General features: G+C 46.6%; 1 protein-coding gene across 1 annotated transcript in view; it reads right to left on the bottom strand.

Moving 5' to 3' along the window:
- CYP17A1 (cytochrome P450 family 17 subfamily A member 1) overlaps positions 1–27,786 on the bottom strand; it is a 137,145-nt gene that overhangs the window by 24,809 nt on the left and 84,550 nt on the right. The window contains exons 6-7 of the mRNA XM_069239497.1: positions 15,894–16,063; positions 12,389–12,492 (exon numbers count right to left, since the gene is read on the bottom strand). Of these exons, the coding sequence (XP_069095598.1) occupies positions 12,389–12,492; positions 15,894–16,063 (274 nt within the window). The remainder of the gene's footprint in view (positions 1–12,388; positions 12,493–15,893; positions 16,064–27,786) is intronic.

Here is a 27,786-nt window from a genome sequence, read left to right as displayed (position 1 = left end):
ACATGCCCCAATCATTAAATTAAAAAAATCAAACATAAAATTTAAACATTTAAAAAAAGTAACACTTTCAAAACAACAATACTCACCCAAACCCCAATTCACAACACTATTTATACAAAATACATAAAATAGTAGTTTATAAAAATATATATGGAGTTTGAAAAAATATTTAAACATATAAACGAAAAAAGTAAAACATAAAAATAGCATTGTTAATACATTAATCAATTATTATCAATCTAAATTCATTTTATTTAAACACTGTCCACTCAATCCCCTAATAAACATCAAAACTGGAAGTTAAAAGGCATTGCATAATTTAAAACCTTATTATACTTGGACACACATAAATAACAAATACAAACATCAAATGAATTAATATAGAATTTAATTATAAACATGACCCACCCGATCCTGATGTAAATCGATAGCCCAAAAAAAAGTACATTACTATAATATTAATTATATATGATAAAAACAAATTCCACAATACAATAAAGAAAGAAAGAAAAACATATTACAGCAAACTACATTTTAAAACTCGATTTTATTGCCAAAAAGTACAAAAATATTAATACTTACTTGTGATATTTTGCCCACGATATTTTGCACAGCATTGTGACAAATACATTATGGTCAAACAATATTTTTGTGTCCATACTTATGGGGAACATCAAAGGGAATTGAGCACAAACCTTTGCTCAAAATGTTCTTTCTTAGGCCTAGCAGAAGCAGGTGGAATATGGGCCTTTTAAAGATTGTATAGATTCTGCTGGGGTTGCCAACCTTACTTGCTCTTTCACTTCTTTCCTCACTCATATTTGTCCTAAAGTGGCCGGTATCCCTTTCCTTTAAAAAGGGTACATAGCTACTGCTCATGTCAGCAACTTCCATTTTTTGCACATTTTACATCATATTATTACCTTGAACAGCTTCTTTGTCTTGCCCCTCTCTCCTTGTAGATTACTGGAATATCTATAACTCAGACACCCAGATAAATCCCTGCCTTTGTTTCCCTACATTTGGCATAATATTCTTGCCAACTTACCCCATTCGTGGCGTCCATCAAAATCCAGAATACACAAAAAATCTGGCACATATTGCACCTTGAGGTTATATTCCTGTAAGTGGTGCGGCCACTTGGCGATTCTCAGTGTTGCGGCTCACTTTGTGGTAAGCCACCCTACGAACAAACTCCATAATGAGTAAGTATTCATGGAAGTGATTAATAACCCACCAACAGGCCAAATCCTACCGTTCAATGACAAAATAATTACATTCTCTAAATGATTTAAAGGCTAATACCAATAACAATGTTCGGCTTAATAGGCTATAGGCAGTATTGTACTTGATCACCTCACCATAGTCCTTAGTTTAAATGTCTTAGGTGCCAACAGTTTTACAATGTACCCCCTCACACTCTCATATTTTACCAGCCACAGAGGGTACCCCAGAAAAACCAAATGGGTCTGGGTGGAACTTTATCACAAAAACAACATAGAATCCCCTGGGAACTAATTGTGACCGCAGTCACCTCACCCCTCATACACACACATGCAGCATTACCATTCAATCATTCCACAGAACATTATTTTTACAAATACCACATATTTTTACTTCATATAAATACAATTTATACAGTCCCCCATCGTATCACCAAAAAGAAAAAGGACAGAACCAAGTGCAAATAAGATCAAGTGCTCGTGATTCAGAAAGAATAGAAAATAGTAGAATTCCCATTAAACAATTCAAAACAATGCATTAAAAAGAATATATTATATGACAGCCTGTTGGTTATTCCTTCAACTACATTGAATCACAATATTATTTCACAAACAGAATTATAACCCCAATTAGGTCCTCTTCAAAAGTAAACCAAATCCAGGCTAGAGCATCACCGTTGACATTTCGACCCCCTCACGCTCTTGGGCAATTACTGGCTCCACACGGGTCTTCCTCAGGACTGATCAACAGGGGACACCCACATAACTCCACAATACATTAAATATCCATCTTCATCAATAACACTTAATTCGTCCATCAATCTTAAATATCATAGGAATAATCCACACAGTTTCCACTTAAATTCAGATCACTTCAAAAACTTCCATATATCGTCTCTTCTAATTCAATTTAGTAGCCCTTTCATTCCCAGCATTCCCTCAATCTCACATCCTCCACCTAAAAAAAAAGTGTTACTGATGAAGATGGATATTTAATGTAATGAGGAGTTATGTGGGTGTCCCCCACATTCAAAGAACCGCCATCATAGTGTGCCTCAAAGACCAGGGATACATCTTGATTCTACAATCCTGTCGTTATTTATAACTCACAAGACATTTCCTCTTTGGTCAAATACACCACTTGCCTCTGCTTTTAACACTGTCCAAAACTACTCCACTATTTCTCTAAACTTTTATAAGTAGACTTAGTAACAATTTTGAGTTTCTTCCAGGATCACATGAGGAAATCCTTTCAACTTCTTATCATCCACCAGAGTTTAGGGTGACCTCCAATCTGCCAGCATTGTCACATCGAGATCTGCAGCATTAACTTAAAAGTAAAAGATCCCCCCAACCACCATCTCCAGTACAAAGCTGTGGTCCTCATCTTCATAATTTTCCCCTCTGTATTTCTCACCATGATTACACCTTTCGTGGACACATCGAAGAAGAGCACAGCGTCTCCTTTTCTTACATTTACTGAAAACCTGTGATCTAACCAGCACTTTCCTATCTCCTCATGTACTACTTACTGCCCTTCACTGTTGCTTCTCACCACACCTCATCTTTCTTAACCCTTCTTTGATAACTTATGAAAAGGTATCTCTTTTATATATTTGCCAGCATGCTTCTCTAAGCCATAGAGTAAAGTGTATTATGAACAACTATCTATCTTGCATTTCTTTGCTGTTGTCTTTTTCAAACAACTGACTATGGCCCTCATTATGACATTGGCAGTAAATCTCACTTACTGCCATGCTGACTGCCACCAACATCCTGCCGCCGCAGATATCCGCTAACCATATTATGACAAAGATACACCAATACGTCACTATTCAGCCACAGACACAAATCCGCCAGCCCAAAGGTCAGTGATAAACTGGCGGCATCAAAACCCACACCGTTGCGCCAAAAGAACTACGCCCACAACATTATGACCCACGAATCACCACTGCGGGCATTCAATGGCGGTAAACCATTTGGCGGTGCATACCGTAGCGCCCAAAATACACACACACACATACAAAATACCACCACATTGGTCAATTCAAACTACACACACCTGACACCCATACACACGCCACACCCACACCACTATAAAACACACACCCACATTACCCACAACCCTTTACGAATACCAATAATTGCCAGCAGTGGGAGACAGCAAGAGCACTCACACAACCAGAGCCACATACCACCATCACCTATACACCACCACCGCACCTTACATCACACACCCCAACACATCACCCTACACACCCTCACCCACACCACTCACACTACACTCATGGCACCACAACAACACCCCAGATTTTCTGGGGAGGAGCTAAGGGTCATGGTGGAGGAAATCATCCGGGTAGAGCCACAGCTATTTGGATCACAGGTGCAGCAGATATCCATTGCTAGGAAGATTGAGCTATGGCGGAGAATCGTGGATAGGGTCAACATTGTGGGACAGCACCCCAGAACAAGGGATGACATCAGGAAGAGGTGGAACGATCTACGGGGGAAGGTACGTTCCATTGCAGCAAGACACCAGCTCGCAGTACAGAGGACTGGCGGTGGACCCCCACCTCCTCCCCCACAACTAACAACATGGGAGGAGCAAGCCTTGGTAATCATGCATCCTGAGGGCCTGGCAGGAGGACTGGACTATGCTAAGTCAACTCTCTATTACTATCACCCCCCTACCTGCATCCCATCACATACCCCCACCCTTACCCTCACTCCCATCACTCCACCACCTCCCACACACCCCACCATCACAACCCATTCATCCCAATGCCAAGCCCTGCATGCCATACCAATGCATGGTCACCACAAACACAGGACAATCAGGGACCTGGGGTCACTAGTAGTGGGCACACGGTTCAGGGGACAGAGGCACAGGACAACAGGGAAGCTGGGAGGACTGCTGTGCGCCAGGGGGAGGACAGGCCCAGGGAACCGACTCTCCAGGAGGCACTCACCGCGATCCTGGGAGCATACCAACATTCCCAGGATACACTGGGCCAGATCCTGGACAAGATGCAGGGGACCATGCGGCTGCAGGAGGGACAGTACCTGGGGATCAGGAAGGACTTAAGTCCATTAATACCTCCCTGGTCTCCATTGCCGGGGTGCTGGCAGACATGGCCAACATTATGAGGGAGGCAGTGGCACACCAGCAGGCCCCTGGCACTAGCCAGACTACTGAACAGCCCTACACCTCCGCTGCCGCTAGTGGACAGGAGGCCCCTCCACTGGACCAACAGGCCACCAGCACCCCTCCCCCCGCAGAAGGAGAACCACGCCGCAAACGTTCCCTGCGATCCAGGCAGAAGCCAGAGACTATTGCCAAGACCCCCGCCAGGAAATAAGACTGTCCTGAATGTCACCCTTGTGTCCCACTCTGTCACCCTGTCCACTTTGAACTGCCATTGCTCCTCTTCCTGTGCCCCCTTGGACAATGCACCTGTGCTACAAATAGACTGGACTCTAACCTGGACTTTCCTCCTTCATCACCACAGCCCATTTCACTTCCCCCTTTCCGTTAGAGCACTGCAATAAACACACTTAGAAACAATACATGTATGGAGTATGTCAAGTGATTTCAAAATGTATTAGTTTAACAAGGTTCATAAATTGCAATTCAACTGTACAGTAATGTTTACATAGGAAACTTCTGTAGTTGCCTCCAGTGAACACACCAGGAGCAATAGCGGGGCACCAACATCTGCAAAAAGAGATGCCAATGGGTACAGTGAGTGGCCATAGAAGTAGGAATTCACAGCCTGCAAGTGACAATGTCACACATCAAACTGTCAATGAATTGTGAAATAACACTGTCTTACCTGTGTGTCATTGGAAGTATTACGAATGACTGAACTTCTGTTGTCCTCATCCTCTGTCTCCTCATCTTCACTGTCCACAGGGTCCACTGCTGCCACATGGCCATCTCCAGCCTCCTCCTCCTGCAGAAAAGGCACATGGCGGCTCAAGGCAAGGTTGTGCAACATACAGCATGCCACGATGGTCTGGCAGACCTTCTTGGGTGAGTAGCACAGAGATCCAACTGTAAGATGGAGGCACCTAAACCTGGCCTTCAGGAGGCCGAATAAACGTTCAATAATCCTTCTTGTTCACCCATGTGCCTCGTTGTAACGTTCCTCTGACCTTGTCCTGGGATTCCTCACAGGGGTCAGTAGCCATGAGAGGTTGGGGTCGCCAGAGTCACCGGCAAATATCGAGGGACAACTGTTAGCCACACACTATGCCATATGGCCCACACCATACCCATACACCAACATGCAATGTGTGGGAACCAGGGCTCACTTATTAGCCACACACTGTGCCTCTGGAGTTGGGCCATCACATTTGGGATGCTGCTATTCCACAGGATAAAAGCATCATGCACAGAGCCTGGATACTTAGCATTGACATGGGAGATGTACTGGTCCATCAAACACACCATCTGCACATTCCTAGAGTGATAACTTTTATGATTTCTGAAGACCTGTTCATTTTGCCGGGGGGGGGACTAATGCAATATGTGTCCCATCAATCGCACCAATGATGTTGAGGATATGTCCCATTGCATAGAAGTCAGCTCTCAATGTGGCCAAATCCTCCACTTGGGGGAAAACAATGTAGCTGCACATGTGTTTAATCAGGGCAGACAACACTCTGGTCAGCACTATTGAGAACATTGGCTGTGACATTCTACTGCCAAGCCCACTGTCACTTGGAAAGAACGAGTTGCCAGGAAATGGAGCACTGATAGCCCTTGCACAAGAGGGGGGATCCCAGTGGGGTGACAGATAGCAGATATGAGGTCAGGCTCCAATTGGGCACACAGCTCTGTGATTATGGCCCTGTCAAGTCTATAGGTGAGGATAATGTGCCTGTTCTCCATTGTTGCCAAGTCAACCAAGAGTCTGTACACGGGGGGATGTTTCCATCTCCTATTCATCCGCAGCGGTTGCAATATATGGGGTAAAATAGCGAACAGCTGGTCATTATCTGTACATTGTAACCACTTCAGTTCAATGCATATTGTGATTGTTACAATATTTTGGTGACATATGTCCAGAATGTGAAATTGTGAACTGTGACGCAGTTAGGATCCATGGCCTCTCCCCCCCCCAGAAATCGCGTCCGCCTGTAAAGTATGGAGGGACAGGTGGAAATGAGATAATTCCGCTGACGTTGTGCGCCGTTGCGGGAGGAGGTCGGGAACCACTGTGCAAATCCTCATTGGTTATCATTGGACCCTATGGGGTACCGTGGCCAATAGTGATCTACGCCAGCAGTGACGGTACGCACCGCAGCGGCCGTGACCGCCATTTTCTATCTGTTTACTCACTTGCTACCTGACCTTCAACAGGAGAGGACCTACACTGCATGTGCTGCTGTGACCTGTGTCTGGAACCTACCATGGCGCATGCGACTGGGGAAAGGGCTCCTGCCTTCACCTCAGCGGAGTTAGAGCGATTAGTGGATGGGGTCCTACCTCAGTACCAACTGCTGTATGGGCCTCCAGACCAACAGGTGAGTACACTGTGAGTATGATGCCTGGGGCATGAATGCATGGAGTGTTGTGTTTGAAGGCCTCGTGTGGGGGGGGGTTGGTGGATGGGCCCCGAGCTGCATGCAGCATGTATGCTGGGCCATGTCTGTGCTAATGGGGATGGGAAGGGGCATGGTGGGCCATGAGTGTAACAGGCAGGACGGTCTAACTAATACCTTTCCCTGTGTGTATTTTCTCTGCAGGTCAGCGCCCATCAGAAGAAGGGTATATGGCGTGCCATCTCCAAGGACGTGCGGACCCGGGGGGGGGGGCTAGGGCAGGCAGAGCACCCACTGTCCGAAACGGTGAGAGGACCTGAGACGCTGGTCACTGGCGACCGCGGGGCCCAGCTGGGGATGGCCTCCCAACGAGGAAGGGGTGCCCGTCGAACCCTGACCCCCTGATGGCCCGCATACTGGTGGTGGCCTATCCGGAGCTGGATGGGCGCTTGGGGGCATCACAGCAGTAACAAGGGGTGAGTACAGTGCCCTTCATTTCTACTTACGCCTGATGGGATGGTATCCGGATGGAGGATGTGGGCCTGTGGGTGCCCCTAGGCCAGGCCTGACATTGCAGAATAGGTCCCCATGTTGGCCAGGGTTCGGATGTGAAATTCCTCCAACCTAGCTAGTAGGCATCTACTAATGGGAAGGGCTGTGTGGATCTCAGGTATGCTGCAGTTGGCGGTATGTGTCCCTACCCATGGCCTGGTGTCTAGCATTGTAACTGGTAGTGCATTGCCTAGTGCGTAGGGCTGTACCCTGTGTGTGAGTGTGTTGTGTACGCCAACGGTGGTGTAGGTGTCGCCATTGACCAAGTGTATCCTTTGTCTCTTCCCCCCCCTTTTTGTTTTGTCACCCTGTCATATGTGTATTAGCATCATCTGGTGGAGGAGCAGAGGCACCGGCGACAGAGGGAGCTGCATCCCACAGGATGCAGGAGGCAGAGTCCACCGACGGTGAGGGCACCAGTGGGACGGAGGGCAAGGGGAGCACCACAGCGGAGACTGGAGGGGACAGTTCGGACACGGATACCTCCTCCGATGGAAGCTCCCTGGCGGTGGCGGACACCTCTGTGCCTACCCCAGCTACAGGTACAGCCGCCATCCCCCGTACCAGCACCGCCCTCCCAGCAGCCCCTTAGTGAGTTTCCTGTGCCTGCTCACCCAGGAGGGTGGGCATCTCCTTCGCCCCAGGCACCTCAGGCCCTGCCCCAGTGAGCCCTGCTGCCCTGAGTGAGAAGGCTATTGACCTCCTGCGATCCATCTCTGTTGGGCAGTCAACCATTGTGAATGCCATCCAGATGCTAGGAGCCCAAATGCAACAGTCCAGTGCATTTCTGGAGGGCATTCACACTGGCTTGGCAGCCCAACAGAGATCAATCCAGGCTCTGGCCTCCTCTCTGATGGCAGCCATTGTCCCTGTTTCCACCCTCCCCCCTCCATCTTCCTCTACCCAGTCCCATTCCCCTCAAACCCAACCTATCCCAAGCACACAGGCAGACGAGCATGCACAGAGGACAATACACAAGAGTGGCACAGGCAAACACAAGCACCACACTTCATCCCACAGGCACTCACACAAACACCATCCAGATGTAGACATACCAACATCCACTGCCTCCACTGTGGCCCCCTCCTCCTCGTCCTCCACCTCCCTCCCAGTTGCGTCTACACTCACACCTGCATGCACTACATCCTCACCACTACCCCCATCACCAGCACAGCTATCAGGACACAACCTCACTGGCAGTCACCACCCCAAAATCCATGCACACGTCCCCTGTGTCCTCCCCCACTGTGTCGGTGCCCCCTCCTCCCAAAGTACACAAACGCAAGCACTCAGACGCCCAACAGCCATCCAGCTCACAACAGCATCCAGCCCATGTACCTGCACCCAAACACAGCAGACTGACACCTCCTACAACCACTCCCTCTTCCTCCACTCCCAAACCTTCTCCCTCTTCCCGCCCCAATGTCCCTAAGAAGCTTTTTCTCTCCACCATTGACCTCTTCCCTCCCCCTCCCCCTCGTCCTTCACGTCAGGCCAGGGTGGTCAAAACCCAGGCAAGCACCTCAGCCACCCAGTCCACAGGCACAGTAGTGTCCCCAACAACTCCAGGTGGGAAAGAATCCCGCCCACCAGCCAGACAGACAGAAAGGGTGCCTGCCCCAAGTGCTGCAGGAAGGAAGGGCAAGGAGCCTGCCCCAAGTGCTGCAGGACGGAAGGGCAAGGAGCCAGCCCCAAGTGCTGCAGGGAGGAAGGGCAAGGAGCCAGCCCCAGGTGCTGCAGGAAGGAAGGGCAAGGAGCCAGCCCCAGCTGCAGGAAGGAAGGGCAAGGGGCCTGCACCAGCAGAGAGGGGCCTGGTGCTGGGACTCAGTCGGAGACCCCACCACCAACCATGGTGATGCAGTCATCCGGGGCTGCAGGGGATGGGCTGGAGCCTCCGCCCACCTCCACCACCAGCAGCAGCAGCACCAGTAGGCAGCCGACGGGAGGCTGCAGGGGATGGACTGGAGCCTTCCTCCACCAGCAGCACCAGTGGGCAGCCGTCCGAGGCTGCAGGGGATGGGACGGAGCCTCCCCCCACCACCACCAGCAGCAGCACCAGTGGGCAGCCGTCCGAGGCTGCAGGGAATGGGCTGGAGCCTCCCCCCACCACCACCAGCAGCAGCAGCACCACCACTGAAAAGCCGTCACCGCCCCCTGCAAATCCAGTGGGTATGACACCCACCTGAGAGACTGTGACCTTACACTCCCCAAGATCTGCATCACTGGGCACGATACCCCCTCCAGAACCAGTGGAGATGCCATCCACTGACTCCATCCTCCCAGGATGAAGATCACAGGGCACGATGCCCCCTCCAGAGCCAGTGGGCAGGTCACCCACTTGAGAGACTCTGGCCTTGCACTCCCCAGGACAGAGTAATGGGCATGTTGCTCCCTCCAGAGCATGTGGGCAAGTCACCGCTTGTGAGACTGTGGCCTTGCACTCCCCAGGACCAAGCACAGGGCATGTTGCCCCCTCTAGGACCAGTGGCGTTGTACCATCTTCCGGCTGAGATGCCCCCCGTTCCCTGTCCCCCTGAGGTGCCTGCCTATTTTCGACCTGATGCCCCTGCAGTGTTCTCTCCGTGTTGTTGCAGGAGTGAAGTGGCGCCTTGGACTTTGTAATGTGGCCCTGTGGCCCACAAACATTGAGGACTGGGCAGTGTCCCTACATTTCTAAATATGTATACACTTTTTTATTTGGATGCACGTATTGCTACTATTTTATCTTATTACACTCTTTTTAATCTATTGTAGTTGTCCTTGCATTATTCCAGAGGGGTACGGGGTGTATATGTTATGTTACTTCTTCTGCTTGTATGGTGTTGGGGGTAGGGGTGTTGCGTGTGTGTGTCACTCTCTTTTTCCTCCCCCCCTCTCCTGTATGCTAGGCTGCTGTACTCACCGTGGTCGTCTTCGCCGTCATTGGTGTTTGTAGTGGAGCAGCATATAGAAGAGCATGGGGAAGACATGCAGCTCGGGCTCCATGGCAGCGTGGTTCTTCCCATTGTCTCCACAGGTGAGTTGTTTCCCTTCTGTGCAGTGTTTCCGCCAGGCTTTTGATGTCGTTGGTACCGCCCCCGAAAAGGTGGCAGATTGGACTGTCTTAATACAGTGGGCGGAACATTGTCTTCCGCCTGGCTCTAGGCGGTTATCGCCGTGGTGCCTGTTGATTCCGCCCTGGCAGTCGGTGTGTTAAAGTAGCTGTCTGTCTGAGCTGTTTCCGCCATGGTCATAATTTGGCGGTATTTACTGCCAGCCTGTTGGCGGTATTACTGCCACTTTATCACCAACGGCCAGGGTTGTAATGACCCCCTATATCTTGAAATTTATCATGGTGCATATGGCAGGCATTGTCATTGCACACCCACAAAAAGCTCCACAGGTTCATCATGCTTTTAAGCTCTAACTCAAGAGTTGCACATTTCACATACTACATGTTTATGATTTTATGGGATTGAACTACACACCTACAACAGCAGAAACATATTCATCAGTTCCCCTCCACTGTCATCCACTAGCTCCAAGGGTAGGTGGTTAAGCACACTGCTTCCATCCTGTGTGGTGACTGAACAGTGCAAACCTCCATATAGATGTATATGTTTCCCACCCTCCTCCATCGCATCTAAATATGCTTCAATTCCTTCCTTCCAATGTTTCCAGTTCAATTCAGAGTCTCCAAATACCAAATAAAATGTACAGGTGGCATACAATTCTTCATGGTTACAATCCTAGAGACAGAGGGCCTAATTCACAAAGGGCCTCGGCACTTGTGGTGGAATCTCCATAACGAGTATTCTGATTGCGGAGATTTTGCCCTGAGTGCAGTGACTCCCCCACAACTGCAGGGCCTGAGCCACAAGTGTGGAGGCCCTTTGTGAATTAGGCCCAATATATTAGAGAAAAGAAACACAAAACAAAAGAACTGTAGCATCAACATAGGACCTGGGTCTCAGCTGTTATCTAACATTGTATAAAACCCTTCAATAGTGGCACATTGTTAAGAAACAGAATGGCGCTATAATGACCAAAACAGCATGTTAGTGCAGTGTTTGTGCAGCAGTCAGCCTCCGTTTCAAAACACTAATGTTGTTGCAAAAATATTGTTGTGAAATGTTTCCTGCAAATCAATGTTGATCTTTTCTAGTGGGAACAGTCCAGCCTAAACTTTCAGGCCAGATCCTCCCTGAACTGGAAAAGAAAGCAATCCAGTGTCAGTTTCGCCCTTATTGAGGACTTCATGCAGTTCAGGCTGGACTGTTCTTATTGGAGCAGGGTCAAGACTTATTTGCATAAGGCTGGGTCTAAACTGAGGTGGCATGATGTGCAAAATAAGGATGGGCTGGTGTGCGACCCGAGTAATTACCAGTGACTGAGATTAATTCAAGCATTTCATCCATTTCTTGTGTACACTGAAAACACCAGCAGCAGTACTTGCCCCCTGTGTCACCACAGGTACCCTCTCAGTTCTCCAACACACAGAAGGAAACAAGGTTCCATGTTAGTTGAATTGCAGTTACCGACGTGTGACGTAGGCACACCATGCACCCTGACGTAGTCTCAACAACATGTCTAGCCCACAGCTGCATAGATAACCTGTGAAAATCAAGGAAGAAACACAGAGCCTGTCTCTTATGCCAGGACCTCAAAGTCAAATCTCAGCCACTGCCAAGACACATAGGAAATGCCCAAACCTTCCGAGCGCTTCACAACCATCAAGCATGCTACAGCATTAAGATGCAGACCAAACTCCCAGATTTTCCCACTTTGTTAAATCCAATATTTAGAAAGAAGTAAGTCAGGAGAACAAGTGTATGCAACATTTCAGAAAATCACACAGAAAACGGCGCATGTAAGAGGATTTATCAACGAGCACAAATCTAAATGTTCAGTAGAAAGGAACATTACGGAGAAGACAAACACATTCCAAAGGTACCTTAGTCCCTCAACAAAAAACATCCAACATTTCCCCACAATGTGTTACAAGCCTTGATATTCAGGGTAATAAGCATCATCCTTGTATGGCAGAACTTGAGTGATTTACGAAATAAGATTACGTAATTACTCACTTGGATCGAAATTCCCAGGATTGACCCATTCCTTTTCATCATGATGAAGGGACCAAATATTTATAACCACACGGGCGCCTTTGGGAATGTTGAATTTTCCAATGCTGTAAACGTAAACGGACAAACAAGGGAAAGTATTTACAGTTTAGTTTGTTGTCATGTGCTGAATGCCTACCCTTATTTCATTATTTTCCTTGTAATCTCACTTCGGTCTTTAGTTGAAGATCAAAGTGTCCTTGGGATTCTGTTTAGTTCTCTCTCTTCAACATTAATTTACACAGGACCTCTGCAGTTTATACAGTTGATACAATGTGCCTTTGTCCTCGGTGTCCCTGCATACCAACTTATTTTTACCAGTGTTTTATGTCCTACCCTAACATTGACTGTAGGCTAATATGCCATCACACATTTCCTCTTTATTTGCAAGTTTCTTCGAAAATTATTTAATTTCCTGTTAAAACGGATCAAACGTTACTAAAATACTGCTACACTAGTAACGCCCAGTAGCAGACAGTTCAGTGGTCTCTTTCCATTCGTGAAATACTATGCCGTATTTATACTTTTTTTAGCGCCGCATTTGCGCCGCTTTTTGGCGCAAAACGGCGCAAACCTACAAAATACAATGGTATTTTGCAAGTTTGCGCCGTTTTTGCGTCAAAAAACGACGCAAATGCGGCGCTAAAAAAGTATAAATACGGGCCTATATGTCAAACGGGTACTAATTAAAAGCAACATTTTCCAGACAGTCTGTTATTAAAATGACAAAATAGTGCGCAAATACACTAGATAATGTGCTCCTTTGGCTCCATAATGTGCATTTTCCTGCTACATGTAGTCAGCCATGCTGCATAACATGGCCCTTCATTTCTGCTTAACTCCAGTGGTCATGACTACAGACTATGAACATTCTCCTGTTTGTTTTTTATCTCGTTAGCAGTGATGTGATTGCTATTTCTTTCAGGTCAGAATCAAGGTTGTTGGGTGGTTGTCTAAATGTGTAACATGAATAGACTGTACATTAAAATTTTAATTTAATCAAGCCTTATTCATCTGTTGCAAAATCACGGGGCGCGGAATCACATAAGTAAAAAAAAAAAGGAAAACAGGAGAAATGAAAGAGTCAGGAATGCTAACAGCACTGCACAACTTAACATAAGGGAATGATTCATTGTGGTAAACCCGGCCATGGACAACAGAACCAAGCAAGATAAATGAAAGTTTTAACTTTATGAATTCGGCTAAAAACAAAACGTATCAAAAAACTGTATTTATTTGATTGCAGTTTCTTTCATTTATAGTCCATGTATATACAAATCACATTACGGTTGTTTCCTTCTGGAAACATTTTAACCGGATATGCATCTGCATTAACTTAACTGTATTGCAAAACGCACAAACCATGTTTATCAGCGTGGTCAATGGACAGAGCCTAGATTTACGTGTGCAGAAGCTCAAGCCATCCAAATCTGTGACCATCAAAGTACGTTTGGCTAAATGGTGCTCAGAAACCCAGTTTCAGAGTTATGCACCCAAAACCTAATGGTAATCTTCCTTACCCCGATTCCTAGTCCTCCTCGTTGCAGTTCCAAATTAACGAGGCATTTCCACCTCTGACAGACCTTTAACCACACCACGCGATCTCTGGTCCCATTTTTTTATTGTTTTCTTCTCTCTTCATAATATAGTATTATGTGTGCCACATACACCTAGCCACTCCCCATCCGTTAGGGAATCCACACACAATAGATATCCAATTTTTCAAAACATACTGAAAGGATTAGACTCTGCTTTCTACTTCCTGCTTCCAAAGGTTCTCCAAGGGCTTGGACTAAGCTCGCCTCCAGATAAGAAGTCTTAGGGACATCAAAGACTCCATCTGCCGGCACCTGGGTTATGTTGCTGAGAGTCCTGATTTTCCAAGTGGTGCCAAATTCAGTTACTGGGCCCTTGGGAGTGAATTATGGTGTAATCAAGAAGAAACAACTACATTGACTATAGAGCGACTTCAGAACTGGTGCCGCTGTTTTATTCCTTGCCGCTGCCTGTACCGGAGCTGTGGGCCCTGCAGAGTGGAACAACCGCAACCGACACCACAGGTGCAATGACCGCGACCGATGCCACAGTCCCAACGCCACACCTCAAAAGTCCAACCACAGCACGAGTCCAGAGTGTCATGTCACCAACATCCGTGACATCCGAGTCAAACTCCACCGCGGCATCTGTGGCCCTGTGGTGTGACTGCGACACCGCAAAGTTGAGGCCTCGGGTCTTGACCTCCTAGATTCATCGATCCAAACCTGTCATAAGGAACCAACGCCGCATCACCTCCCCTGCAACCGTAATGAACCAACGCCTCACCTTCCCTGCCTAACAGTAAGGAACCGACTCCTCACCTCCCAGACTACATGCAATGTCTTTGTTTCCTCGTTGTTTTCCAAGGTACTGTACCTGGGGTCTGTGTGACTCCATGGCCCACCCGCACCCTCTCATGAGTGGCGTTTAACTGTTGAGAACAACTTCTGTGATAGTCCCAGTTGGAGCTATTGTGTTTCTAAGCACTTTACTAAGATTTAGGGACTGATTACTAGGCTGGCAGTCTGACGGCGATATTATGAGGTTGGCGGCCAGACCCACCAACCTACTGCTGTCCTGCCAGGATCTTAGATCCTGATGGCGGTGCAGGTTGTAATCAGCCAGGTGGTCGCTGAACTCAGCCCTGCCCTGCTGATTACAACCTTGTTCTCCACCAGGCTTTTCATAGAGGTTCAACCGCCATAAAAAGGCTGGCGAAGAACAAGTGCAGAGTGCCCCGGGGGGGCCCCTGCACTGCCCATGCCTCGGGCATGTGGTAGCATTGCAGCTGGCTCTATTATTATTTTAGGTTTCTGCCAGTCAGACCAGTGGGAAAATCGTAATGGGGCCGGTGGGGAGATTGCCAGCATTGCAGCATCCATCCCTTCTGGAGTTTGGTAGACGGGTGTTTCTGTCCGCCAAACTCCTAAACAGCCCCTTAATCTTTGAAAATGTGTATCTTTACTTACGTATATTGGATTTGTGTCGTTTTGGTTTATTTTACTCAGATAAATATTAACTATTTTTCTATACTGGTGTGGAGTACTTATGTGGTGTTATCACTGTGTTACTGTGTGTTTGTACAAATACTTTACACATTGCCTCTGAGATAAGCCTGACTGCCCATGCCAAGCTACCAAGTGGGTGAGCAGGGCTTATTTTAGCTGTGAGACTCCCTTTCCCTAACTAAAGTGAGGATCTTACTTGGACAGGGTGCAAAACACTGCCAACTAGAGACCAAATATCTAACAGTCTGCCAAAGGTGGAAAAGACTCATTCAGTTAGGACTGGGACGAGAAGGACGGTGATGAGGAAGTAATGTATAGCCCGTGTCCTGACATTTATAACGCATATAAAATTGCTGGTCGTTTGATGCTATCTGCAACTATTCAGGTAGAAGGAGTCCACAGACTACATTCTCTCTCTCACCCACCTGGAGTCTTTCAAGGCCACATGTGGAACAAGGAGAGGGGCCACAGGCCGAATACGCAGCACCTCGCGGATTGTTGCCTCGAGGTAGGGAAGCCTGCTTCTGTCACTCATCATAGGCTGCCTATCAAAGCCAATCTTTATGTCAATCTCCTCCTGGATCTTCTTCTGCACCTAGGGTTGGAAACAAAAAGGTTAAATTAAAAACTTCAAACCTAAGAGATAAAAAAAAATCTACTTAAATTGCATATGTTATTTTTACTTGCTCATTCCAAAAATTAAATTGTTAGAAATACCAATCCATCAAACAAAAGATGACTTTTGGTTTCCAAAGTTTCAAGTGAATGTCCGTGGCACAGACATCTGACACAGAATTAATAGAGGTTTATTTACTAAGGTTTGGTGCGGGCATTGACATGCAGGTGCAAAGGGCATTGTGCCAATATACTTATTCATTACAGAAAGCTGTGTCCACAGTGCAAAATTATGCAGTACCGCACAAGCGCGAGTGTATCCACAATAAATAACTCCCTTCATTTTTTACATACTGTACTGATGTTAGAAACTAAAATCTGGCCGTCACAAATTAGATGGTGTGTGGGTATTAATGATCCCATGCAGGGACGGCTTTCGGGCGGTGTGAGTAGTGCGGCCGCACAGGGTGCTGTCCTGGATTGGGGGGCGCAAACCTCAGAGGGGCGCTGTGTTTAGCAATAACTTCGAAAATCGCAATTTAAAAGCACCTGCTGAAAAGTTCCTTGTGAGTCCAGCCTCCAGGAAGCAATTCAAATATAAAGATACCTCTTGTGATTAATGTTCCTGCTAGGGAGGGAGGTGGGAGTTTTGTCTCACTGCAGCTTTCACTCACCATAAAGTAGCGTAGAGGGTTAATAAGCCTGCTGCAAAGAACAGAACTATATTTTATGTGGATAGCTGAGTGGATCAGTAAAGCCAGCCTTTACAAGCACTTTAAAACCAACGAATGTATGTAAAAGGGTGGGTATTGAGAGATGGGGGGCACATTTTTCGGGTGGTAGTTAGGGAATCCGAGGAGGTGGTCATGGGGTGGGAGGTGCCAAAAGAGACTGTCGCACAGGGCGCCGCCAGCGCTAAAGCCGGCCCTGAACCCATGTAAAAAACTGTCTTACCATTCAGTCCGTTATTTTTCAAAGTTCTATGCAACACACTGTTTAGCACATTGGACATCATGATAAGTGGGTCTGATTGGAATGTGGTGAGGCATTTATTCCATCCAGTAAATGCCTATACAATGGGGGTTTGGTATTTACCAGGTACGAAGGTTATCTCACATTTCACGGTATGGCCTCAGAAATGAGGCATAAAACGAGGGCGAGTTTCTTTCCTACCAGATTTTGCATGCCATGTGCTGCTTTCCAGGGCACTTATCTCTACAAGTTTAGGAGCCTTAACCAGCTAAAGTTTTGCAAGTTGCAGGATTTAGAGGTGTATTTGTAATCTGGCCATACAGTACTTTTCATCGCCATTCGAACTTCCCTACTTGTCTGTAAATGGAAACTCACAACTCTAACCATGTTGTCCTGCAGATCCATTCTTTCTGTCTGGCCCAAAGCATTTACAGTAGCATTTACTCTCTTGAAGATACACCACAGACCCTTTTTATGTACTCTGTTGCAGCATTTTTAAAAGAAAAGTGAGCAACTTGAGGGTTGACACAGATCTGTAGACTGCTGACTATATTTGAATATGACAATTTTCCCGGGTACCGCCTCTGGGTGCTGTACAGCCTTTTACATGTAGAGTACTTCCAGGCTATTCCCAAGGGTAACTTACACTTTTGACACTTGTGAGTAATTTACATGTGTAAGTTTACTCTTACACTCACAAGTAGCTTTACTAGTTATAGCGATTCACAAAAATCTGAACGCAACGTTACTCAAAAGTGTAGACTTGAATGTCTCAACCTCATGGAACCGGGCATGGAGCCAGATTTACAAATGTAAGTTACTACTGCCAAAAAGAAGCAATACTAAGTCCAGCATCACACATGACCAACCACTGATACTGCAACACACTCCCATAGAAAGTGAAGTATAGACCTAAAAATAAACCCCATGGGAAACAATGTTAAGTTAAATTAAGTTATTTCATATAGTTAAAAATATAAGTACATACAAATACATGTGTACTATGTATAAAATACCACATCATTATTATTTGATTATAAAATATTTAACAACCTTTTTTGAATTTAACAATATTAACATTAAACATTAATAAAATATAATTAAATTGTTTTTAATCATCAATTGTATACATCATTTTTTAATATTTATTATTGCATTCTAAAAAAATATGTTTTTACTCTAGGTGGGAAATATGTTTTATAATTTAAACTACAGAAAATGAAAATTAATTTGAGATATTTAAATTAATTAATGATGCATGTTAGAATTGGGATCTCTAGTTGGCAGTGGTTTGCACCAGTCCAAGAAGGGGCCCTGGCTCAAGTCAGGGTAAGAGAGTCAAACAGCTAAGATAACCCCTGGTCACACTTGGTAGCTTGGCTCAAGCAGTCAGGCTTATCTCAGAGGCAATGTGTAAAGTATTTGTACACACACACATAGTAACACAGTGAAAACACTACAGAAGGACTCCACACCAGTTTATAAAAATAAGCAATATTTATCTGAGTTAAACAAGACCAAAGCAACAAAAATTCAACACTTACAAGTAGATATACAGGGGGTTATTACAACTTTGGAGGAGGTGTTAATCCGTCCCAAATGTGACGGATATACCACCAGCCGTATTACGAGTTCCATAGGATATAATGGACTCGTAATACGGCTGGTGGTATATCCGTCACTTTACCGTCACTTTTGGGACGGATTAACACCTCCTCCAAAGTTGTAATAACCCCCACAATTTTTTAAACAATTCAATCTTAGTAAAGCGCTTAGAAACACAATAACTCCAACTGGGGCTATCACAGTGTTTTGACAGAGTTGTTCTTAAAATTCAGATGCCACTAGCGAGGAAGTGTGGGCCGGTCACGGGGTCTCACAAACCCCAGGTACAGTATTTTAGAAAGCGATGAGGAAACAAAGACGTTGCACAGGGTCGGAGAGGTAAGGCGTAGCTGGAGCAGGTGTGGCTTTGGTTCCTTACTATGACTGTAAAGGTGAGGCATTGGTTCCTTACTGCAGGGAAGAGAAGGTGAGGCATCGGAACCTTATGGTTGCAGGGGAGGTGATGCAGAGTTGAGGGCGAGGCATCAGTTCCTTAGGACAAAGTGGGGTCAATGAATCCAGAAGGTCGGGATGCGAGGTGCCGACTTTGCGGTGTCATGATCACACCACAGGTGCTGCAGCGGAGGCAGAGTTGGGTGTCATGGATGTCAGTGACACAGCACTTGGGACTCATGCTGTGGCGGAACATCAGAGGCTCTGCAGCGGCACCAGGCCTATGTTGCAGGTTGCGGTTTTTGCACTCAGGGAGACCATGGCTCTGGTGTAGGCAGCGGTGCAGAGAGAACAGCGGCACCAGATACATAGTCGCTCTGGAGTTGATGTGCTTGGTTTCTTCTTTGTTGCACCAGAACTCACTCCCAAGCGCCCTGGAGCTGGATTTGGCACCACTTGGCAAGTCAAGACTCTCGGAAAGAGAACCAAGGTGCTGGCAGAGGAAGTCTTTGATGTGCCTGAGACTTCTTAAAAGAAGGCAAGCTCAGTCCAAATCCTAGGAGAACATTTGGAAGCAGGATGTAGAAAGCAAAGTCCAGTCCTTTCACTCCCAGCAGCAGGCCACCACAGCAAAGCAACAGGGATAGTGGCAGTCCCTCCTACAGCATCCAGGTCTTCTTCCTGGCAGAATGTCCTCAGTACGGAAGAATTATAACTTTGTGGGTCAGAAGTCCAGTACTCATACCCATTTCTGTCTTTGAAAAAGGCAAACTTCAAAGAAAAGTCTTTGTAGTGCACAAGACCCTGCCTTTCCCTGCCCTGGCTCCAAACACACTCTAGGGGGTTGGAGACTGCTTTGTGTGAAGACAAGCACAGCCCTATTCAGGTGTGGGTGTAATCTCCTCCCCCACTCTAGCTCAGGAAGACCCATCAGCCTGGTGATGGGCCATTAGGATATGCAGGGCACATCTCAGCTTCCTTTGTTTGACTGTCTGGAGTGAAAACGCAAACAGTCCAACTGTCACCCTGACCCGGTTGTGTATTCAGCTGACAGGCAGAGGCACAGAATGATTAAGCAAGAAAATACCCACTTTCTAAAAGTGGCATTTTCAAACTTACAATTCAAAAACCAACTTCACCACAAGTTGTATTTTTAAATTGTGAATTTGGAGACCAAAAAACTCCGTATCTCCATCTGCTCCCAAGGAGAAATTACACTTAGAAGATATTTCCAGGCAATCCCCATGTTACTATGGGAGAGATAGGCCTTGCAATAGTGAAAAACAAATTTAGATAGTATTTCAGTATCAGGACATGTAAAACACGCCATTACATGTCCTACGTCTTAAATACATTGTACCCTGCCTATGAGGCTGCCTTGGACCTACATTAGGGGTGACTTACATGTAGTAAAAGGGAAGGCTTGGGCCTGACAAGTGGGTGCACTTGCCAGGTCGAAATGGCAGGTTAAAACTGCACACAGAGGCACTGCTGGGACATGTTTGCAGGGTTACTTATGTGGGTGGCACAATCAGTGCTGGTAGCATTTGATTTACAGGCCCTGGGCACACCCGGTGCACTATACAAGGGAAGTTCTAGTAAATCAAAAAAGCCAATCATGGAGAAACCAATCACCAATATATTTTAGACAGAGGTCATGTACACCTTAGCACTGGTTGGCAGTGGTAAAGTGCCCAGAGTCCTAAAGCCAACAAAAACCGGTCAGAAAAAATAGTAAGAAGGAGGCAAAAATTTGGGGGATAATCCTGCAAGAAGGGCCATGTCCAACAATATAATTCAAAATTATTTTAACAGTGCTGTTACATTTTTTATTTTGTTCTGCATTTAACCTGAATATATAAAAAAATATATATATTAATGTGTAACATAACATTATTTTTACTAACGTTTTTCAAGTTAAATAAACTTTTTTATTTTCCAGTATATTGATCATATGGAGATTTCTGCTTAACTGCTATTGTAGTACAATTAAATGTAAATGTACTACAAAATGCAGTTTTTAGGTTTTGCTTTAAATACCGATAAACAGGAACTCTGGTCTAACAGAAGCTTGATGTAAGTCGGAGTTGCCAGAACAAAATAGCTTATTTCCCCTCTCTGCTTCACTCTTGTATTGGTAGGATGAAAAATCATCTTGGAGGAGCTTAAAAACAGTTGGATGGCAAATAGAATCTCAAATAATTGATTATGCATTTCCAAGACCCATGTGGTGTGAATGATACCATTTAAGGGTGGTGTCTTGGGGCTGTGGCTGGCTAGGGTGGCGTCACAGGGGGCAGATACAGGAGATCAGAGTCATGGGGAACAGAAGCATGGGGCAGAAGTCACAAGGTGAGTGAGGAATGGTGGATCTAGGGCCAGATGTAGCAAAGGTTTGCGAGTCGCAAATGTCCCGAATCGCTATTTGCGACTGCGCAAAATCGGAAATGGGATGCAAAAACCCCATTTCCGACTCGCAAAAAGCGATGCGAGCCGTTACCGACTCGCTAAATTTGCGACCCCATTTTGCGACCCGCAAATAGGAAGTCGCAATTTTCGAGTCGCAAACCATATGCAATTGCAACTCGCAAATTGCGACTAGTCGCAAAAAGCCCAGTTTGCATGTCCCATTTACCACTAACTCAGAGCAGGTGGTAATCATTACCAAAGTATAAAAGGAGACCCAGAAGGCATCTGGGTTACTCAAGATGGCGGAGATATACCTGATAGCAGTGAGGAGGAGAGTCCACGCAGCCCAGCAGAGGAGGAGGAGGAGCCAGAGACAGGAGAAGATTTACAGAACAAGGCAGACTCTTTTTCAGCAAACTGAGGAAGAGATCTACGACAAATACCGACTTAGCAGCGCAGCTATACTTGAATTAATTGAATTACTCAAACCACAGCTAGAACGTCAGACTCTGCGCGGCTGCGCCATCCCTACGCATGTGCAAGTGCTATGCTCACTGCACCTCTTGGCCTCGGGGAGTTATCAGGGGGTCATTGCTGTGGCAGGTGGGGTATCTCAAAGTGCACTATCAAGGTTCCTCAGGGCATTCCTAGATGCCATACTCACACACATGTCTCACTTCATATACCTACCCAGGAATGAGGCAGAAATTAACAGCACCAAGCTGGACTTTTACCGGATTGCCAACTTTCCCCATGTCATTGGGTGTGTAGATGGGACACATATTCAAATATGCCCCCCCTGCAAACCTGGAATAACTTTTCCGCAATAGAAAGTGTACCCACTCACTCAATATTCAGGTTGTTTGTGACGCCCATTATGTCATCACTGACATTGTCGCAAAACTTCCAGCCAGTACCCATGACTCCTACATTTTTAGGCACAGTGGGATACACCAACGCCTGGAACGTGGGGAGTTTGGAGACGGATACCTCCTAGGTAGAGCTGCATACACCTCGTAGACATACACACAGATCAATGTGCACACCAACCAGGACTTTCTAACAGTGTACTGTTTGTGCCCAACAGGTGACAGTGCATATGCACTACGGCCATGGATAATGACTCCGTTCTTAACACACAGCAATGAATGCGAGAGGCGATACAACAGTGCACATAAGAGGACGAGGAACCTGATTGAACGCACCTTCGGATTGCTGAAAGCATGGTTCAGATGCCTCCACCGCAGTGGAGGTGCCCTCCAGTATACCCCCATTACAGCATTCAAAATTGTTGTCGCATGCACCATCCTGCACAATATTGCCACCCGGCGTGGGCTACCTCTCACCCCTGCAGACCCAGATTCTGAAGATGAAGAGCAGGAGCATCCACATCGCCATCATGGGGATCGGAGCATCGCAAATCAAGGCAGACTGAGACGGCAACACATCGCAACCAAATACTTTGGAAGGTACGTGTCAACTTCAACCATACTCACCTATTGACCAAAAACTCCATTTGTTAAGTGGAACAAAAAAACTATTTAATATGTGCAGAAATTGAACTATTTACAATTTTACAAACTGATCAGGGAATTCAAAAAGCCAACCAATCATGGGACACATTGACGTCATGTGCCCCAACATCAGGGACAGGGTTTAGTCTATGACCTACGGCAGCCTCTGCCAGCCTGGCTGGTCCCAGGTTGTTCTGCAGTGCTCTGCCTGGTACTCCCACTCCGGAGCACCCTGGTGTCACCAGCAGAGACACTGCTCACAGTGGAGCCCTCTTCGCTGTCCTGGGGGGTGTCCCCTGTACCCCCGGACACATGCCGTGCCTCCATTAGATCGATCACATGGGTGATCTGGCCCAGGCCTCTTGCCACATCCCCTGCGAAGTGGCCCATTTCCACTTGGAGGCCGACTGTCCTTCTGGACAGCCCAGTGGTGTTGACTGCCAGTCTGCAAATTGATGAGGCCATCCTGTCCAGCCTCTGGAGCAGCTGGCGGTCCCTGCGCCGCCCACCCTCGCTCTGTGACAGTAGTCCAGCCACCAGTTCCCGCATGGACAGGGCTAGGTCCCCAGTGTTGTTTCCTATGACGTCCAATTGTGCATGGAGCTGCTGCATGCTGGTCTCATTGCTCCTTACAAAGCGGTGCAGAACCCCACTAATTCTCCCTAACATTTGGTTCTGCAGGCGCTGACCACGTAGCAGTTGTGCCTCGGTCATGGTGGTGGATGGACGCCCGGACTCAGCCTGCAGCCCTGCTCTCCTCAACCTGCGTCGCCTGCGCAGCGGTGGATGCCCTGTGAACTGTACCGTGGCACTCCTGGCTGTTGCTGGCGCAGCCTCCGGAACCACTGTTGCAGCAGGTGTAGTCATCAAGGGGATGGTGTTGGTGGTGCAGGTGGGAGTGGTGGCAGCTCCTGTGCTTTCATCATGGGGCTGGCTGACTGTTGGCACCTGGCTGCTGTGGCTGGTGGTGGTGTCTTGTGGGAGACCTGTGGGACATGGGGAACAGACTGTCAGTGTCTACTATCTGTTGCACACTTCCTAATAAACATTTGCCTATTGACTGCCTACTGGACTACATTGCCCATAATGCATCATTCTGGTGTTTGCTACCCTGAAATGGAGCTATCTTGGTTGTGCATGCCCCTGTGTACATGGTGGGTGGGGGTATGGCATTGATGGGGGTACAGGCATATCACATGGTACTCACCGGTTGATGTTGTGGGCGCCGAGGTGTCCAGATCTCCGAATCCTGTAACTGCCTCCTGCTCCAGGGTCTCCTCCACCCTTTCCTCCAGGGGTGTGGGTGGTGGTACGGATGATGGTCCCCCTCCTGTGCCTCTCATCTCCCGGAGCCTATCTGCCACCCTCTCCTTGGTCCGGGAGCGGAGGTCATACCACCTCTTCTTGATCTCATCCACACTCCTGTGGCTGACCCCTAGGGAGTTCACCTTTTCCTGAATATCCAGCCAGAGTTGTTTTTTTGTTGAGTCTGGCACATTGAGGGCTGCCTTCCCAAAAAGATCATCATAGTGCTGACAGCATTCCTCTGTCAGCACCTCCAGCTCCTTCTCAGAAAATTTAAATTTCCTCTTTCTGGGTGTTTCTGCCATTGTAGCTGCTGTTCCTCCTGTTGGCTGTTCAGCAGTTTAAAATGGGTGTGGTCCTCCCTCCTCCCAGGTGTATTAGTAAACTTCCTGGCTGTGATGTCATCATCATGTGCCAGGAAGCGTTTCCAGAGTGTTCTGGAGTGGTTTCTGGAGTGTTCTGCAGCACCTGCAATCAATCTACATGGTACTTGCAATTTGCGACACACACTCGCAAATTGCGTGTCTGTTTTTTGCGCGGTCGCAAACAGCGACCTCGCAGACAGCGGACTCGCTATCTGCGTTGCGACTCCGGGTGCGAGTCGCAATTTGTCCACGGAAATTGTACCTGCATTCCTATTAGCGACACGCAATTTGCGAGTCGCACATGCTCGCAAATTGCGAGTTGCTAATTTCTTTGTACCTACATCTGGCCCTTAGTGTGCTACAGTTCAAAGGAGTGTCAATTGAAAGGGCTGGAGCAATTAATGGCGTGAGTGAACAGCCACCACAGAGTTTTTCTCATTTATGATAACTATTATTATGGTGGCAGGAGCTGCCATGGTTAAAACAATAGCTTCCAACTTAGTGGTGAACTTAAAAACTGTGCCGACTCTACACTGCAGAAGTGGTAGATGTATTTCCTCTGCCAAACTGGTGCATTGAATGACTATTCTGTGCACTTTACTTTTTTGGTTTACTTGGGGCATAAAGTTGCTATTCCAGAAAAAGAAGAAGATGATTTTTCTACAAATTGTGTAAGGCTGACTCAGTGAGAGCCATTCATCGAAGCCTGATACATATTTGTGCTTCAATTTTGTTTCCCTTCGTTCATACCTAGCTGGTACCAAAGTTTGGGTTCAAGTTTTGCACTAGTCTTTGCTGTAGATATTAAATGTAAAAGGCATTTTTGCTAGTCTCAGTAGATGGCTTTGTGAGTCTGGCAAGGTTGATGACAGTCTTGTTATGTTTCTTGATGTATTTTTTTTATTTGACACTTATGAGGAGATTTTCATAAGATTTATCATATTCCCTATTGGTGCAAGTGCAGTATTTGACCCTGCTAATCCAATTTTCTTCCTTATACAAACGATAACCTTGGTATCGTTGTGGTCAAATGGTACAAAGAATCATGCTCAGGCCACAATTTCCACCGAACTCAGTATCTCGTTTATGATCAAAAGGTTGTTTCTGGAATCATATGAAATATGTGGCTGTTGAGGGGAGGAGCCAAGATGGCTGCCAGAGTGGACGTATCATTTCACAGCTCCGAATGATTACCAGTATTGGGATCCCCGCTCAGCGCAAAACATCAGTGGTTTGGCGGCAGCTGTCTGCTAGACCTGGGCAGGGTTTCCGCAGGAGCAGGAGACATATGGGCTAAATCAAACATTGCCAGATAGAGGGGAAGGTAACAAACGCATCAAACAGATATAATAATAGACCTGACAGCCTTAGGGTGGTCTTCCCTCATCCGTTTGCCTACCTCCCTCCTTTTTTCTGATGTCATTTTTGCTGGTTTTAGGACTCTGAGCACTTTACCACTGCTGACCAGTGCTAAAGTGCTTGTGCTCCCTCCCCTAAACATAGTAACATTGACTCATACCCAATTGGCATATTTAATTTGCTTATAAGTCCTTATTAAAGTGCACTACATGTGCCCAGGGCCTGTAAATTAAATGCTACTAATGGGCCTGCAGCACTGATTGTGCCACCCCCATAAGTAACCCCTTAACCGTGTCTCAGTCTGGCCATTGAAAGGCCTGTGTGTGCAGTTTTACTGCCACGTCGACTTGACATTTAAAACTATTTGCCAAGCCTTAAACTTCCCTTTTATTACATATAAGTCATCCCTAAGGTACGCCTCCGGTAGCCAATAGGGGAGGGTGCTATGTAAGTAAAAGGCAGGACATGCACTTGTATGTTTTTCATGTCCTGGTAGTGAAAAACTCCCAAAATCGTTTTTCACTCTTGTGAAGTCTGCTCCTCTCATAGGCCAGCATTGGAAATTCTCTTATATACTTTTAAGTGGTTTTCTGATCTGAAAGGTGTGGCATTGTTATGTTTGGTATGGTTGGAATCGTAGAGAGAGAAATCCAACTTGGAGTTGGATTTAACATTACTATTTTTCGAAATGCCACTTTTAGAAAGTAGGCATTTCTCGGGCCACTTTTAGAAAGTAGGCATTTCTCTGCCCTTACTGCCCTCTGTACCTTACAGCCTGTCTCCAATCCACATCTAGTCTATGCTGGCTGACAGCTCCCCTTGTGCATTCCACCCAAAGAGCCATAAAGACCGGACACTCAGCTGCATATGAATTCATCTGCATGCTGATGTGTCTTCCTGGGCAAAAAGGGTGGAGGGGCTCTCACACTTCAAAGGCTAGTGGCCTGACCCCCATACAAAGCCCCACAGATCTCCTGGCAGACAGGACTGGGTTAAAGGGGAACTGATGCACTTCAAAACCACTTTTTGAAGTCTCCTCTACGTCAAAGGCACATTCTGGTATATATAATGGGTCTGTGAGCCTCCTAAAATCAGACACTTCTGGACCTACAAGTAGGCTCTGTCAGAAGGACTGCCTGGCTGCCCAAATGACTCTTCTGGACTGCTTTTCTGGAATGTCTGCTCTCCTGCTTGTTGCACTGCTGCCTGCTGCTCTTTGACTCTGCTGGAAGGACTCTGCCACCCCCCTCCCCCCCAAACAAGTGATATCCAAGGGCTTGGACTGAGTGTGCCTCCTGTTAAGAAGTCTCAGGACCATCAAAGACTTCACCAGGGAGAGAAAATCCACTGTGTCTGAAAATCTACGCAACACCTGCAAAATGCAATGCAGTGCATGTCTCGCACCTGAAAAACCACTGCATCGCTGCATCCTCCCATCGCATTTTGGATTTTCCACGCATTGTCCCTGGGTGTCAAAATATCCCCTCACCACAATGAAGAGCCAAGGCTGTGCACTTGAAAATCAAAGCATGACCTTGCCCGTGAGGAAAGAATTGAGGCAACACCTCCACTGCATCGAAAAATCGATGCATCACCTCCTCTTGAGCCCTCTGCATCATTATTTTTGAAGCACCCCAGTTACTGTGTGTTAAAAAGATACAACCACAGATTCTTATGGATTAAGATCCATATAAACCTTTAAAAAGTGATATCTTGACTTGTGCACATTGGATTGTTGTCGTTTTGGTCTTATTGTATTCAGATAAATATTATCTATTCTC

The sequence above is a fragment of the Pleurodeles waltl genome, chromosome 6, assembly GCF_031143425.1.
Source record: "Pleurodeles waltl isolate 20211129_DDA chromosome 6, aPleWal1.hap1.20221129, whole genome shotgun sequence".
In the NCBI taxonomy this organism is placed as follows: domain Eukaryota; kingdom Metazoa; phylum Chordata; class Amphibia; order Caudata; family Salamandridae; genus Pleurodeles; species Pleurodeles waltl.
The sequence above is the reverse complement of the archived record's forward strand: the minus strand, read 5'-3'. Positions and strand labels throughout refer to the sequence as shown.